Here is a 16,560-nt window from a genome sequence, read left to right as displayed (position 1 = left end):
TGCATATGGCGAGAAATGGGGGAAGGGTGTGAAGCTTCCATGCCCTCCCTGTGCACCGCAGTCTCCAGGAATCTCCATGTATTCAGCTGTCTGGAAGCTCTCGATCCCCATCCTTTTGGGGTTTTATGGAGGTTTCATTATGTAGGCATGATTAATTAAATCACTGGCCACTGATGGTCAGTTTAACTTTCAGCCCATCCCTTTTCCACAGAGGTTTGGAGGTGGGGCTGAATGCTCCAACCATCTAATCACACCCGGGTCTTTCTGATTATCAGCCTCCACTCTGAAGCTGCCTAGAGGCTGACAGCGGTCAGTCAGTCATTAACATTCAAATAGGCATCGCTTTGGAGAGTCCAAAAATTTTAGGAATCGTACACCAAAAAACAGGGTCGACAATCAAATATATACTTTACAGTATCACAGGTTATCTCTTTATTTGATCATGATTGGTTAAGGTAGCATTTCCCTAAATGACATCCTCAGAACAGGGCTATTGATGTGTTATTCCACCAAAGAAAGACTCCATGGTGCGGTAAGTTGCAGAGGCCCTATAGTCTATGGATTCATAAAGCACAGGGGCCCATTTAAAGGTCTGAAAAATCTTGCAATAGAGAAAATGTTTACAAAAATCTAGTGTTTCCTACACACAGACACATACACGCGCTCAAAGTATATGTCAACATCTCATGGAACCCTAATGCTCTATGGAACACAGTTTGAGAAACATTGAGTTAAAATATTCCCTCAGGGAAGCTTGCATGTTAGCAGAGTACCTTGGAAGAGGCATGAATGTCTGGGTAGGCTCATCTCAAACTTAAGGGCCAGTAGACAGGGAGGGGGAAAGGAACAGCCTCTGGGCTGATCCTAAATCACAACCTGTCAGTATCCTCTTGTTCCATACGTCTAGGCTGGGCTGCAAATTTCACAGTCACATACTTATTACCTAATGTAAAATGGTCGCACCACAAGCAGCAAGTTTTGTTTGCTGAGGGAACATCCCTGTTTCTGCTAAGACAAGCTGCACCCCTGCTTCCCAGTCAGCTGTCTTTATACTGCTGCAGAGTAGAAGAGCTCTCAGCTGCAATGCTTCTAGCACACGGGGCTGGCCACTGCGGCTCCTTTCCTAGGTAAGAGCTAGAGCTTTGCCAACAAGCCCTCTCCCAGGGAAGGCGTCGCTTCCAGGCCCCCACCTTACCATGTGAACATGCTGCAGATCACCTGACTTCTAATCCTGTGGTCCTCTCCTTATCAGATGAAGAAGCTGGCCAGGCGACAGCAGCAGCAGCAGCAAGATCAGCAAAACACCCAGAGGCTGAGCTCTGGTAAGCTGGTGCCTCCTCCCAGGCAGTTCTGGCTGGAATCCAGGCTGTTCCTACCAGAGGCCTCCCACTGCCCAGCTCTTTGGATGACATATCTGGACTCAGTGAAGCCTAGACCATACCCGCTGGAGAGATAAGGCCTTCAAGGGAGGACTGAGCCATGAGGAACTTGTGAGAGGGTTGAGGACGCCTGAGCTGCATGCAGGCTTAGAGCTGCTAATTGGGGATGGCACTGACCTTATCCACAGCGTCCGGGCCTGGATCCCACCACAGTGTCAGGGAGAATGTGTCAGGACTACTTGCAGAGTCACAGATACGTTCAGTTTCTCATCTTGCTTAGTTCTCCTTCCAGGCTAATTGATTTAATAGAAGATGCCTCGGTGACTTGCCTCTTTCCAAAATATTGTAAAGTAGTAAAAATAATGATAGTAAGATAACAATGCCCTCCTTTGTTGAACAGTTTTATAGATTGGTGTTCTCATACATGCTGACTTGACTTTTACAACACCCACTCCGGGAGGTGAGTGGAGAAGTTGTTATTATCCCCATCTCACAGATGAGCGAACAAAGGCTCTGCAAGACTGAATGTGGCCCTAGATCAGTAAGGGAGGAGGCTGGAACTGGAACACTGTGTTCCACAGGCCATGCTGCCTTCTCATCTCTACCCAGGTGTACTTTTAAAAAAGTCAGAGTGATATGAGGATTAGGGAGGAGGGTGAAGAGGTATAGACTGTGGGAGACTTCATGGAAGTTAAAAGAAAAAAAAACAAACAAGAAATACTATATTAGAACAATGTCATTCTTAAAGGCTATGCCCCTCACCCCCCAACTCAGCTATCCAGAATTCCTTGAATGGTTTGTACCTTAAAACAGGGCTTCTTACATTTTAATATGCATGTAAATCACCTGGGAGTTTGGTGAAGTGCAGATTCCAATTCATAAGGAAGGTCTGGGTGGGCCACAAGATTATGCCTCTTTAACAAGCTTTTCGGTGGTGCCATTGCTGCTAGTCTGTGGACCACACTTTGAAGTCTGTGGAATGTGATCCTAGTTCTCAGGCCCCTCAGCACAGCCTCTTATCCTCGTATGGACCCTGCCTTGTGCTTGGCATCAGGTCTAGGCTTAATCTAGAATTTGACTTTTGCAGCCAAGAGTTCCCTTAGTTTCTTACCTTCTAGACTAAACGGTATGTTAACAACAAGGTAGAAGTTAGGGAGAGAAGAAATAAAACAGGGCATGGGTGTGGGGAAGGGTGGAGCAGCAAGCTGGTTAGATCTGAATTCTTCCCTCAGCTCCACCCCTAAGGCTCTTTTTGTGGGAGCAACTTTGCCTTGTTCCTCAGGCTGTGTGCATCCCTAGGGTAGGGCCCTAATGCCTGCTAGTCCTACCTCACAGGACCCCTGTGCAGTTCAAAGGGAGAAGAATGCATCAAAGCATTGTGAGAACACAAACTCATATGGCTTGGGACTTAGTTTACATAATTCTAAAGGAAGCTCCAAAGGTAGACTTAAGAAAGCAGAGGCTGGTGGGAAATAGTATCTGTTCTTCCCATGTTCAGAGAACCTCAGCAAGATGTGGAGGCAGGAAGTGAATCCTGCTTTTCTTTTAAAATTCTATCTACAAGCATAGCAAGCTATAATTCCAAAGCATACACAGTCCTATGGAATCTTCCCATCAGCCCCATGAGGTCAACAGGTCACAGCTCCCACTTGACTGATGGGCTCATACTGATTTATCATAGAAAGATCTTTAGATACATCTATTCTAGTGACTGCCAAACATGTGGCTAGCATCACAACCTTTTGTTGAAATGATGTATTTCAAGGATGTTCTCAAAGTTCAACATCCCAGCCCCTAACCTATTCCTATCCTCCAAAGTGATTGCTGATGGCCTCTGGTAGGACAAAGACTGGAACCACTGATGTCACCTCATCCCATTTTATTTTATAAATGAGGGAATCAGGACCCAGGGAAGTCACATGCCAGGCTGCACATTGAGAATGACCTGGCTGCTTCTTTGTTCCACAGCTCAGACAAATGGTGGTGGGAGTGCTGGGATGGAAGGAATCATGAACCCCTACACAGCTCTGCCCACCCCACAGCAGCTCCTGGCCATCGAGCAGAGTGTCTACAGCTCAGATCCCTTCCGACAGGGTCTCACCCCACCCCAGATGCCTGGAGACCACATGCACCCTTATGGTAAGAGGGACTCAAGCCCCCCGGGCCCTCTCATATCTTGTATGGGTTTCTCATTCCCTCCTAAACACATCTACGCAGTTCCCAGATGCTCACCGAAGCTCCAAAGCAGAATAATGTGCCCTACAAAATACTGCTAGAATCGCCTAACCAATGGCTACAGGAGAAAGACCTTCATGCATATTCATTAGTGACTCTTCCATTTATCTTGTTTTCAAAGCTTCTTGTTTGTTGGTTTTTAATAGGAAGTTGTGCTCTCCTTGTAGATCTGTTTGTTGTCATTGAATTCTGCAAGTCTTGCGCTTTCATGCCAGATGTCAGCAGTATCAGTGCTACGGAAGGCCTTAATTAAGCAAACATTTGCCTAAAGTAAGAAAAGATATAAAAAGCACAGAAGACAAGTTTTCTATCTGGACTATCCTACTATGGATACTAATAGGTGTTCTAATTTATCTAGTGAAACATAAACTGACTTGTAAAGTGAAAAGTATCTCCCTTATACCCACCCCACCCAAAGAAGCATTGATTTAAATGCTGCATATATGGATAGCTGAGCCTCTCCCACTTACCCAGCTTTGTGCTTAAGCTAATGGACAACAATGGCGGGCCTGAGGACCCAGAGTAGGGGGCTGGGTGAGCTTTGGAGTGAAGGCTCAAGTTAAACCTCAACCAAATATAGGGCATTACATTTTTATACAGAGAAGGTTAGTGGTGTATGTAATGCATTGGTCTATACTGTGTAATCTGATACATTACACTGACAGTTAAAAAATAATTTTATGCAGCAAGCCTTCAAAACATTAGTATCAGAGATTCACGCCACAGATCACAGATTTTGTTAAACAACTTCTTTCTTGCCTTCATTTAAAAAAAAAAAAATCTGTTGTTAAAATGACCCCTACCTTCCCATATCACACATTCAGCAAACATTTATCAAGATTTGGCCCTTGGCAAGCCCTTCACTGGCCGACCCCATTCATTGGATGTTCAGTGATAGCCACCCTCTTGGCTTCCTTAGAAGGCACAGGTCACATCTGTACCATTCTTTACTCCACCACTGTGGGAAAACAGGGCAACTACATTTTTTTGCAAATTCTTTTCAGAGTCTCAGGGGTTGTGTTACCTAAAGTATCCCTGTGATGACTCCTTTAATAAAATGAATATTTAAAGCCCCATGACAAGTTGTATAAACTCCAGTTTTCACCTCTCCTATTTACTTGAAGTGGAGACAGAACATTCTTTGCCTCCACGTCTTGGTTGCAGTGATTTCTCGGCTGTTCCACTGTGTGCCCTACTGGCTTCCCTATGAAAGGTGTAAATTAGTTGAAAGTAGGCACCTAATCTTCCTTTCCATTACAAATTTGGGGTAACACCTGATAGCCAGTAGACCCTTGGTGTTTGAAAGAACAAATGTTATCACAGGAGTTTTCATTAACCTCACTCAAAGAGCTTTTTTTTGGTTTTGTTTTTTTGTTGGTTTTAGCATCCCTTCTTCAAGCATCATTTTTTAGGCCCAAGTCCTGTGGGAGCTCTGCCCTGTCTCTCCAGCCTCTGGTGACATGTCCTGCCTACTCCCCACACTCCCTGTCTAGACACTGTGACATTTGCTTATGCTGCACTCAATTTAGCACTTTGTCATGTCCTGGTTTAGATTGTTTTCACTTGTTGCACTTTGGACACGAGCTGCCTAAAGAGAATACAGACTTTTTGTAGAAAGTTTCACATGGGACATGTGCTCAGGCAACACTTGTTGAATTCAGCTGAATATCCTGACACTGAAATGAGTCACCTCTTCCAGACCCTCATGCCAGTGTTTCCTCTCCATTTCAGGTGCCGAGCCCCTTTTCCACGATCTGGATAGCGACGACACCTCCCTCAGTAACCTGGGTGACTGTTTCCTAGCAACCTCAGAAGCTGGGCCTCTGCAGTCCAGAGTGGGAAACCCCATTGACCACCTGTACTCCATGCAGAATTCTTACTTCACCTCTTGAGTCTTCCCCTAGAGTCCTGTGACTAGGCTCCTATATGGAACAACCATATTCTGTGAGGGGTCACTGGCTTTGGGACAGGGAGGCCAGGGAAGAGGTGGGTTGGGGAGGGAGTTTTGTTGGGGATGCTGTTGTATAATGATATGGTGTAGCTCAGCATTTCCAAAGACTGAATACATTATGGATTGCATAGTTTAATGTTTCTAATAAGAGTCTTAGCATTAGATATGAAGATATGAAGACGTGTTTATCATTAAGGACAGGGACTTTTAATATAGACATTCTCATGCAAACTAGATACTTAGGGACTCCTAACAACTTCCCACCATGTCGGGGAAGCTCTTGTCAAGAGGTGCATATGTCTATCCATCTACTCACCCATAGACAGAAGGACAGACAGATAGATGTGTGTGTGAGTGTGTAACCTTTCATATTTTACCCTCAAAGTTTATTCCTAATTAACAGACACCAACTGTACAGCAAAAGTAACTTTATTTTCAGTGTGAACTATATTTAAGGAAATGCTTGATGCACTTAAGTTATAAAATGAGATAATTTACTTTTATAAACTTTATTTTTAGTTTGACGAGACTTGTCAGCAGGGCAGAGAGGGCTGCTCCACCTAGCCCCATAGCTTTGAGTGCTTGGGTTCATTCTGTTTGCAGAGTGTCTTTCAGGTCTGGAAAGCAATTCCATGTGGCTGATGGTGTTCTCTCTTGCATTCTTGCTCTCTTTGGGGTTGAATCACTGGGCAGGAGTGGGACAGCATAATCCCTGATCATGTTCTGAGAAAATGTAAAGCCCAGACTCCTGGGCTTTCTTTTAAATTCTGACAAGTGGTTGTTGGGCAGTGCTCGGAAGGTTGGCTCAGCTCTTGAGCTTCAGCATCTGCAAGTGTGGATGAGGCTAATAGTAGGTACCTACCTCACTGGGAAACACCAAGGCTTAATTCATTCCCAGGACACATGAGCAGGGCTGAGACTAATATCTGATATTTGTTTAAGATACAACCAGGGCACTCACTTGGCAAAGGAGGGTACATAGGGTTGCAGAGCAGGAGGGCTCCTGAACTCCCGAGGGCAGTTTTGCCTGCTGAAGTCCCTCTGCGAAGCCTGTGCTGGAGGAGACACCAGCTCAGAGCAGCTCAGAGGGATCCCAGAGTCCCGGAGTGGGGAGGAGGCGAAGGCTGAGGGGATAGAAGAGGGCCTGGTGGTGTTCTAGAGCAGGGGTGGGCAAACTGCTGCCTGCAGGCCTGCTTTCTATGGCTTGCCAGCCAAGAATGGTTTTTACTTTTTTTTTGAGGTCATTAAAAAAAAAAGAGAAGAAGAATATATAACAGGCTGTCTGTGGCCTGGAAATCCTGAAATATTTGCTATCTGTATTGTCTGGCCCTTACAGAAAAAGTTTGGGGCCCCTTGTTTTAGAGGGTCTGTTTCTAAAGAACCTCATGGGGCTCATAGAGGCAGAAGGGTCCAGTGGAAACCCTTGGCTCTTCCTTCCAACTCACTCTTCTGATCCTCAGCACAGAAGACCCAGCAGCCATTGTACATGGAGACAGTTCCACACCCTGGTCTCCAGTTGTGGTGCTAGGATGGGATCGTTCTGTGCTAGGAAGCCTCCTGGGAAACCAGAATGAGTTGGTGGGGAAGACAGAGGGTCACTGTGGACCTATCCGGGAGGGGCCGGGACAGGCTTGGCCTCACTTCTGGGGACATCATTGGAGACTTGAACACAGAGACACGTCCCTATCACTCTGGCAAGGCCAGAGGGAACATGTCCCCTTATGGTAGCGTCTATGTCGTGTGATTTTTTGTGCTCTTGTTTATAATTTATGCAAACCACCAAGAAACCCAAACCAGTCTGATGAGTGAAAATTATGCAGATGCTGTATGGCCCCACAGGTTTCTGTGGTAAAGACCAGTTGGAGAATGTAGCAGATACTATGTGAGTGAAAATGAATAGAGATCCTTATTCCACTCCTTAATGGCATACCAAGACGAAATTAAAAATCTCTTACAAATGAGCTGTTGTTTATTCAGGGATTGGATGGTGGGTGGGGAACCAGGGGGGCATGGGAGTTTTGTCTATAAAGCCATGGGGATGAGCTTATGGCAAAGCTTTGAATGAATGGAAAGGATGACTACAGCAAAATATAAGGAGAAAAGGGTCTTCAACTTCTTGCCAAGATGGACAAAGACCCCAGTCTTGACCCCACAGAAGGAGGCAGTGGGAGCTTTCCATCACCACCATCAAGTTCCCTCAGGGCAGAGCAGTTTGCGACATGTGATGAGGGAACACTTGCTTGGAAATCAGAACAGAGTGACGGGGCAGGAGAAGGATTTCTCATGCAGGACTGAAGGCAGATGCCCAGCCAGGATGGGAGAGCCAGGCAGCAGACAGTGGCTCCCTGACAGAGTCTCCCAAAGTTATCAACAATTTTCAATGTGATATATGGTGGGCAAATAGGACTATGGAGAAAAGAAGTCAGGAAGCAGTATGGATGTAAGACCAGGAGACATACTCACAGGGGGGGGATTGTTTTTTGTCTGTTTTCTGCCCCACTTGCAATTGTTCAAAGCTTGCAACCCCCACCTCTGGCTCACTCACCATATGTTAGAAGCTGGCTCTTCCTCTTGCTGAGGGCCTGGAAGGAGATAGATGTGTATTATAAGGCCAGGTTGACAGGAGGAGCCCACTGAGGAGGCCTTATCTCAGATTGGCCTCCACTGGGCAGACCTTAGTTCCTAACTCCAGCTTCCTGGGAGAGCCCAGGCACAAGCCCTTTACCCCTCATATTTGCCTAGTGAGCAACGACCTGACCTTCAGAATCAGCATACGTGGCCTTCTCAAGCCTACAAGGCTGGGTTAGGTGCCTATATGGACTACTTGGACTAATGCTACCTGCTGCAACAAATAAACCTCCAAATATTATAATAGCTCAAACACAATAGAAATTTATATTTTTACTCACATAAAAGACCTGGGAAGGAGTTTGGGTTAGAAGCACACCTCTCTTTCATGCACAGTGAGGGCTCTGCTCCTGGCTTCCAGGCTTTCACTGGGGATCAGTTGCCTCCATTCATCTTTTCCCCTTCCCACTGGAAGTGGATGAGTCTAGACTGAAGTCCCAGCTCCTGGACTTACTAGCTATGTGGTCTTGGGCAGGTTCCTTCACTTTGCTGAGTTGATTCCTCAGGGATGGTACTTGTTTCTACCTCAGGGGGGTTTGTGAGCACAGGTGAGATAATATGTGTGAAGCACTTAGCCCCGCGCTGGGAGTATAGTAAGGACCAGATGAGTGTTAGCTGCTGCACCGTGGGCCAGACCTGCTCTTGGAGTTTGGTCATTGATGAAAGGCTGCTGGGAGTCTCAGACCCTATTTGAGGAAAAGAAGAACATATCCTGGTTCACCTGAACTCAGAAGGCATCACTTCTCACCGTCACCTCCTCAAATCTCAGCGTGTCTTCCAGAGCCTGAGACAGAATTGTGGGGGAGTGTCTGCTGTTTTGTTTTAAAGCATGCAGATAAAATTCCAATTATGACGACACATTCAGAACTCTAACCCCCAAGGAGGAGCAGTCAGGTCCTAGGAAATTCCCCCAGCCACCTATTGTCACCTGCTTTTCATGACCTGCATGATGGGGAAGGCCTTTGGGCTAGGCTCAGAGTGGAAAGCCTGGATCCACAGGTTGAGCCTTCACACCTCAAAGGACCTGTGCCTAGGCTGTCTCTTAAGAAAATTGAGTTCACCTAAAATGAATCAAAAATGGGAAGAAAATGGAGTTAATTTGTCAGTTCCAAACTCAAAGACAAAATAAAATTTAACTGAATTGCAAATGAAATCTAAGTTTGTCTATCTATCTCTTTCACTCTCTCTTTTCTTTCTCCATCAAAATCAATTTAAACTAGGATGAAACCTATTAATAATATGACTTAACAAGAATAAAACTGTACCTTCAAGAATTAAAACTGAATCATAACTTCACTGTTTCCCTGAATCCCTTTATTTGGCAAGTTTCAATATTATGTTCAGTGACAAGGTGAGAGCTATCGTTAGGGCTCAAAAGAAGGCCTTGAGACTTTTTTATGCTGAAAGTATATGCCTTCTACACGTGGATGATGACGAGATTACCTGGCTTTGAAGTTCCCTAGATGTATAACCTTAACAAGATGCTGAGCCTTCATTTTTTCATCTATAAAATCACAATGACACTTGCCTGTCTTATACGTTGGTTGCTGCATACAAAAAAAAAAAAGAATTAGGACAGAGCTCTATAAACTTTGAAGTGCCATACAAATGGAAGGGCTTGTTATTATTTTGTCCCAGGAGACACATGCAGATTAACCACATGGGGAGCATAGCATCTGCATAAGCAATGCTCCTGCTTGGGTAGGTGCCCACAGCAAGGAAGGGGTGCCCCAGATCAGAGTGTGAATAACTTATTTCCTCTCCCAGCAGCTGTGGGTGACTGCTGCCACCATCTTATGGGCCTTCTACCCTCCAGGAGAGGGTTCTGGGGAAGAGTGCAGCATGGCCCAGCCCCTAGTGGATGGTGCATTGGTTAATATGCACTACTTTTAACCTCTTTCCTGCCACTCCATGTGCCTGAGAAGGGAAAGATGGAGCCTGTCCCTGATTTGTGGTTGGAAGGACCTACTCTAGATACTTGTGCAGCTGACCTAATTTTTCTGGCCCCTTTAGAACTTACTCATTTCTTCACTCATGTCATCCATTCAATAAATATTTCCTAAGCATTTAGAATAGGCCAGGCTCTGGAATATGTAACAGAAACACAGAAGTGAGCAGAAAGACATTGGCCCTGCCCTCATAGAGTTTACAACTTATGGGAGAAATGTCCATTAATTAAAAACTCAAATTTAACTTGCACTGTATTATTCACAAAGGAGAAGACATAGAGCTATAAGAAAGTAGAATGGAGGGAGGCTTGACCTAGGAAGGTCAGAAAAGATTTCTCTGAGCAAGTGGTGACAGAGCTGAGATTTCATTTCTCTCTCCCAGTGCCCTCCCTCCATCAGGGAGTAATTCTGTTTCCCTTTTCTGTAAGATCTTGTTCTAATTGCCATTGGTAGAAAGAATCTGATAAACTGATGCTCTCCAAGGTGTTCACTGATAAGGTCTAAAGAAATCACTTGTACTACTTATAGTGCAAAATGTCTTCAGAATTAAAGGAATGGGCCACTGTCACTCAATCAACACATGTTTATTAAGCCCTGTAGTGGATATTTACTGCTTTCTGACCACCCAGCATCCATTCACCCTACTTTTGATAACATCACTCTGATTTCTTTTGGGGAGTTGACCTTCCTCCATTGTGCACAGGTAGTCCTTGTGGGACTATGAAGGTGATCTGGTCTGCTGTAACCAAGGAGTGGGAGCATATACCCAAACGTTGGCCAACCAGTCTCTCCCAGAACGTGAATCTCATGGAATAGCACAACATTGGAAACGTGGAGGTAGTTCATTTCTGGCAGTGCACCTGACAATCTGGTCAAACAGTTCTTGCCCCCTGGACCCCAGAGCTGCCCTGCACCCCATCTGTTTCCAAGACTGGTCTGGACTCCAGACACGCTTTGATTCTGTGAGCAATCTGCTCTGCTATTACAATAAAGACTATTTTGCTCAAGTTAGCAAGAGCTGTTGGCTTCTATTGCTTACAGTAAAAAAAAAAAAAAAAAACACAAAAAAAAACTCGGACAGAAACTACAGACATATTATTTGTGTAGTGTTTGTCTTATGCCAAGTGGGGTGTGTGTGTGTGTGTGTGTGTGTGTGTGTGTGTGTGTGTGTATTCCTTAACATAGCCGTTTAGATTAGGTTATGCAGGTCTTCTTGTATTTTATATATGAGAAATCTGAAGCTCAGAGAACTTAAGTTCTCTTTCTTGCCCAGGTTACAGACCTAGTTAGGGTCGGAGCTGAGTTTCTGATTCATTTCTCTTGGCTCATGAGTCTTATGCTAATTCCCCCAACCCTGACTTCCAAGTGGCCAGGTACATAGAAGTTTTAGGAACATGTGTATGCCTAGGTACTCTGAAAGGTGCAAAGAAGTCATGATAGTTTTCCTGCCTCCAAGGAGCTTACAATCTAGTTGAAGGTGAAAGACATGCATGTGAGCTAAACACATATGTCTATGTATGCCAAGAGTCAGATGACTAGTGTAGATAATGTGAACTATGGGAGTTCAGAAAAGAGAGCTCTTATTGGGACAAAGGAAGGGAAGAGGAGGCTTTTCCAAGAAGGTGGGGCTTGAACTGAGCCTTCAAAGGTGAGTAGAATTTAGGTAGAGAAGGGGAGGGAGGGCATTCCAAACAATAGGACCAGTGTAGGTAAAAGTATGGAGGAAAGGTTGCAAGGCATATTTATGAGTGAGTATACAGAGACCATTCTGGTTGGAGTGGTGGGTTGACTAATGGTGGAATTTGAGTCAGTGAGTGAAGCTGATGATGAAGGTATTGGTGACAGGAGCATGTTACCAGTAATTTCCTAATATAGATAAAAGGTAATGTGTTTCAAGGTGCAGCTGAGGCTGCTAGTCATTCCTCATAATCTATTCTCCTCTAAAATAAGACCCTCTACTTTTAGCTGGCAGAAGCAAAAGTATCATATGGCACCTTTTAAGTACCTTCCTTAAAAAACAGCTGTCAAGTGTTCTTCTTTTCCTCTTCTGTGTCACTTCTGTCTTCCTGGGTGGAGTGCAGATGTGATGGCTGGAGCTGGAGAAACTGTGTCAGGCCATGAGTTGATCTCGTGAATGGAGGCCACACGTGGTGAAACAATGTAGAAAGAAGCCTGGATTCCTGAGAACTTCTGGGAGCCAAGTTGCCATTCCAGTCCTGTATTCTGTTTTACATATACAGTCTGCCTGTCTTATCCATGGGTTCCACATTCATGGATTAAAACAATCACAGATTGAAAATATTTAGAAAAAAATGTGTCTGTACTGAGCATGGACAGACTTTTTTCTTGTCCTTGTTCTTTAAACAATACAGTATAACAACTATCTGTATAGCATTTACATTGTGTTAGGTATTATAAGTAATTTAGAGATGATTTAAAGTATACAAGAGGATGTACAGAGGTTATATGCAAATACTATAATATTTTATATAAGGGAATCAAGCATACATGGATTTTGGTAACCTCAGAGAGTCCTGGAACCAGTCTCCTACAGATACTGAGAAACAGCTGTATATGAGAGATAAACTTATTTTTTTTTTAAGTTACAGTTATTTGTGTTTCTTTGACTCATAACCAAACCTAATCTTAACTGATACACAAAGACCAACCCAGTTTGGAAGAACTCTAAGCCCATTTTGTTTCCTTACACTACTAAGCTAATACTGAAAAGTTCAGACAATATATTCTTGGGTAAAGGGAATTAACTGAGGCAAAGCAGATAGAGGATGGAATGATTGTCTTGTGACTTTAGAATACACAGACGATCTAAAAAGCACAGACCTTACAGCTGGGTCCTCTCGTCGCTTAAAGAAAGGGAGATCAAGGTGGTTTGTGTCCTTGCCCATTCCATCTCAACAAACTTCTCTGTTTCCCTATTTGGGCATCCTCATCCAATGAGGAATTTCATTAAATTACTCAGCCTCCTAAAGGAGAATGAACAGGCAATTCTGCACATTGTTTCCTACACACCCCAGTTCTAGCCACCAGTGCAACTTTAAAGATCACGATATTCATATACACATATGTATACATGTGTTTGTATGCACACATATGCCTGCATACACATATGTATGTACACAAACACATATTTACAAGGCGGTTTGGCTAGAAGTCACAATCCCTTGGCTGGCCAGTTGTTTTCCTTTAACTTCGGCTCTGTGTTATAATTTGAACAAAGTCTGAGAATGGTTGTATGTGTGTGCTGGGATCCAGGAGAGATGGGAGTTAAGGAGACTCAAATGTTCTTTCATCTCTTATAATAAGAAGAATGCTTCTTCCAACCATCTGATATAATCTGGGGGAGAAAGCAGAAACGAGAGCCTGAAATATTACTCTAAGTAAGTTTGCTCCTATTCTGAAGTAGGAACAAGAACTTAGAGACACCATAGCACCCAACCTACCCCATTCCACCTTGAACGACAGACACGCCTGAGGAGAGGACCAATTTGATCGTATCAGGAGAGGATTAAGGTATTTGGGAAGCCAAGTGGATTGAATTTGTTGCAAGTCATACATCATGCCAATGACCAGCTGGGTATTGACTTTAGAGAAGAGGCTTCACTCTTCTGAGGTCATGACTCTGTACGAGTTCTGCTAGAGAAACACTCCTGGCCTTTCTCCTCACGCCTAACTGGCTTCTCCTCATGGGAAGAGGATGAAGTATCTGATGGATGGTTGGGGAGAAAAAGCTAAGCATGCCTGGCTCAGTCCTGTGGGGCCTGTGGGTAACTGGTGTCTTTCTGTGACCTGGACTCAGCATATGGGTGTTCTTGGTTCATACATGTGGAAGATTACTGAGGCAGAAACACAATCTGAGGGAGAATTCCATTCAAAGGGATTGCATTAGGGATCCTGACTGTGGCTACAGATTTAAGCTTCATCCCTTAGATAAACCAATAAAGCTGATTTTTAAAAAAATCCAAATTTGGTCAATTTCTTTGAGTATTTACCAGTTAGTTGCAATCTGGGAAGGAAAGGCATTTATGTTGTGTATTGTTTTCTAAAATTCCAACAACTGAATGCTCTTTAGGCACACCATAAAATGTTCTGCACTTGTGTGGCCGATCTGTATTCATTCATTCATCCACTCAAAATTCAAGACAAACTTTTTAAGAACTATCTCTGCACCAGTCACTATGAGTATAATTTAGTTTTGAAACAGCTTTGTAAAAACTAATTATTTTCTATATGGCAACCTAGTGTCCAGTTTCATCAAGGTTGGGTTTCCCTCTCCAACCTAATGGCCACTTACAATTTTGGGTCTTGGGTAAGGCCGAGATGGTGGTGGAGTTAGAGAAAGGGACTCATCAGTTACTGGCTCTCTGCCATCACCTTGAGGTACTTTCACCATAGTCAATGCCATCAATGTCCTTGTGCATAACTGCTGTGGTCCTGCTGCAAACCTGGGCATGCTGTGAAGTCATTTCTCTTGAGTCTTCTGACAGCCTTAGCAGGAAGCCTGAGTAGGTTCTCATCGTTTCTCCTTCTTCCTCTAATCAAGTCCAGGAATCCCTTTTTTAACAGGGAAAAAGCTTTTCTTCATTATATTTCTGATCAAAACTTTTATTTCTGTATCTTGATCCTCACTCATTTGTCTCTATTTAATTCTCCTATGATAAAATGATATTTTAGAGGCTATACATTTGCCTGTCACCCTAGGTTCTGAAAATTATCTTACGTGGTATCATTCTAGCTGGGGAGAAAATATTTGTAAATGGATTGTTAGAATTGGGCTTTTAATGAAAGTACATGCAGAATCCCAAAGAGGCACAGAGGGGAAAGGGGTTAGGAATAAAATCGTGGTGGAGGTGATATTCAACCTGGGCCTGGAAAGATGAGAATGCCAGGAATGCAAGGTGGAGTAGGACAATCCAGAAAGAGGAAATCATTAGAGTATGAGCAAAACACACTGTTTATGGGGAAGACAGCCCCTGTGACTGGAACACTGGAGGCATGAGGGGGAGGGGTTGAGAAATGACAGGCATGAGGCTATGAAATTAGGGCTGTATTGATTGGGAAGGCTGGCAGAGGCCTCCCTAACAGATTGGACTTCACCCACTGGGCATCAGAAATTATTCAATTCAACAAATCTTTATTGAGCGTCTGCCAGAAGTAGGCACTACTATGAGATGTGATAAAGACAAAGACACAGCTTCTATCCTCAGAAAACTTAAAGATTAGTAAGGAGATAAGGCATATTATTAAATATTTATAGCATATACATTTAACAAAATATATAAGACTAACAATCTATATAAGACAAACAAATACAAAACAAAATACAGTCAGTAGTATAACAGAGACTTAAGTATAAATCCCAGCAAGTCTAGGTTCCAACATGTCAGCCAACTGGATACTACAACCTCCAGCAAATATTTGCAACAACTAGGTTTCAAACCCACGAAGTCACTCCTAATCCCCCTTCTCCACTGTGCCACTTTGGATTACATTTTTTTGGATTAAAATTTTCACCTTTCATCAGAACTTGGCCAATGGATAAACCAACACAACTTAGAAATGGTTTCAGTTATTTCTTTTCTCATGATATTGAGATGGGAAACCAGCATGGGAAGAGTGCATACTTAAGGTATAATTCTGCCACTGAGTGCCACACTTTCTTTCCCTGTCTAATTGTTTCCTTATCAGTGAATGTGCATAAAGATGCCTGCTAGCCAGATTGGTATGAGGAATAGAAGTGCAAAATCAGTAGCTGCCTGGAATGTGGTGGCAAATATTATAGTCACTCTGGATGCAAAGCAATGCCCTGGTGGAGAGCAACAGGAATGGGAATGGGAATGGGGATAAAAGGGTATTCATTTCAGGAATCATTCAGCAGCAAAAGTCACAGGACTTGATCACTGATCAGACAAGGGAAGTAGAGAGGGGGAGAGCTAACGACATTTTGAGCCTGAGTAACTGGGAACACGGCAGTGCCAAACACTTCTAGCTACTTTGAAATACACAGTACATTGTTGTTAACTGTAGTCACCTTACTCTGTCATTGGACATTAGAACTTACTCCTTCTAACTAACTGGGTGTGTTTGTACCCATTACCCAACCTCTCTTCATTCCCCTACACATACACATTCTATGCATGTTACAACACACCACACATACCCCATAAAAATGTGTAAATATTATATATCAATAAAAAAATTTTTAACAAGACCATGGCAAAAAAGCAAACACAACTCAAAAAGTCCCTTTTCTTCTCTCCAGTAGGTGCTACTCTAGCTATTAGCTACATAAAATGTGGAGCTAGCACTTTGCGTTCCAATCCTGGTTCTGTTCCTTAAACATAATATAAATTCGGACACGTTACTAAATCTTTCTAAGCCTCGTTTTCTTTGTAGTAAA

General features: G+C 43.6%; 1 protein-coding gene across 2 annotated transcripts in view; it reads left to right on the top strand.

Moving 5' to 3' along the window:
• LMX1A (LIM homeobox transcription factor 1, alpha) overlaps positions 1-7,526 on the top strand; it is a 154,745-nt gene extending 147,219 nt beyond the window's left edge. For both annotated transcript variants that reach the window (XM_011998131.1, XM_011998130.1), the window contains exons 7-9: positions 1,253-1,322; positions 3,348-3,518; positions 5,346-7,526. In XM_011998131.1, coding sequence (XP_011853521.1) covers positions 1,253-1,322; positions 3,348-3,518; positions 5,346-5,506 — 402 coding nt within the window. In that variant the 3' untranslated portion in view covers positions 5,507-7,526. The remainder of the gene's footprint in view (positions 1-1,252; positions 1,323-3,347; positions 3,519-5,345) is intronic.
• The last annotated feature ends 9,034 nt before the right edge of the window (positions 7,527-16,560 follow it).

This window comes from Mandrillus leucophaeus, unplaced genomic scaffold (genome assembly GCF_000951045.1).
Source record: "Mandrillus leucophaeus isolate KB7577 unplaced genomic scaffold, Mleu.le_1.0 Scaffold558, whole genome shotgun sequence".
Taxonomy (NCBI): domain Eukaryota; kingdom Metazoa; phylum Chordata; class Mammalia; order Primates; family Cercopithecidae; genus Mandrillus; species Mandrillus leucophaeus.
This window is presented reverse-complemented; position numbering and strand designations above follow the sequence as displayed.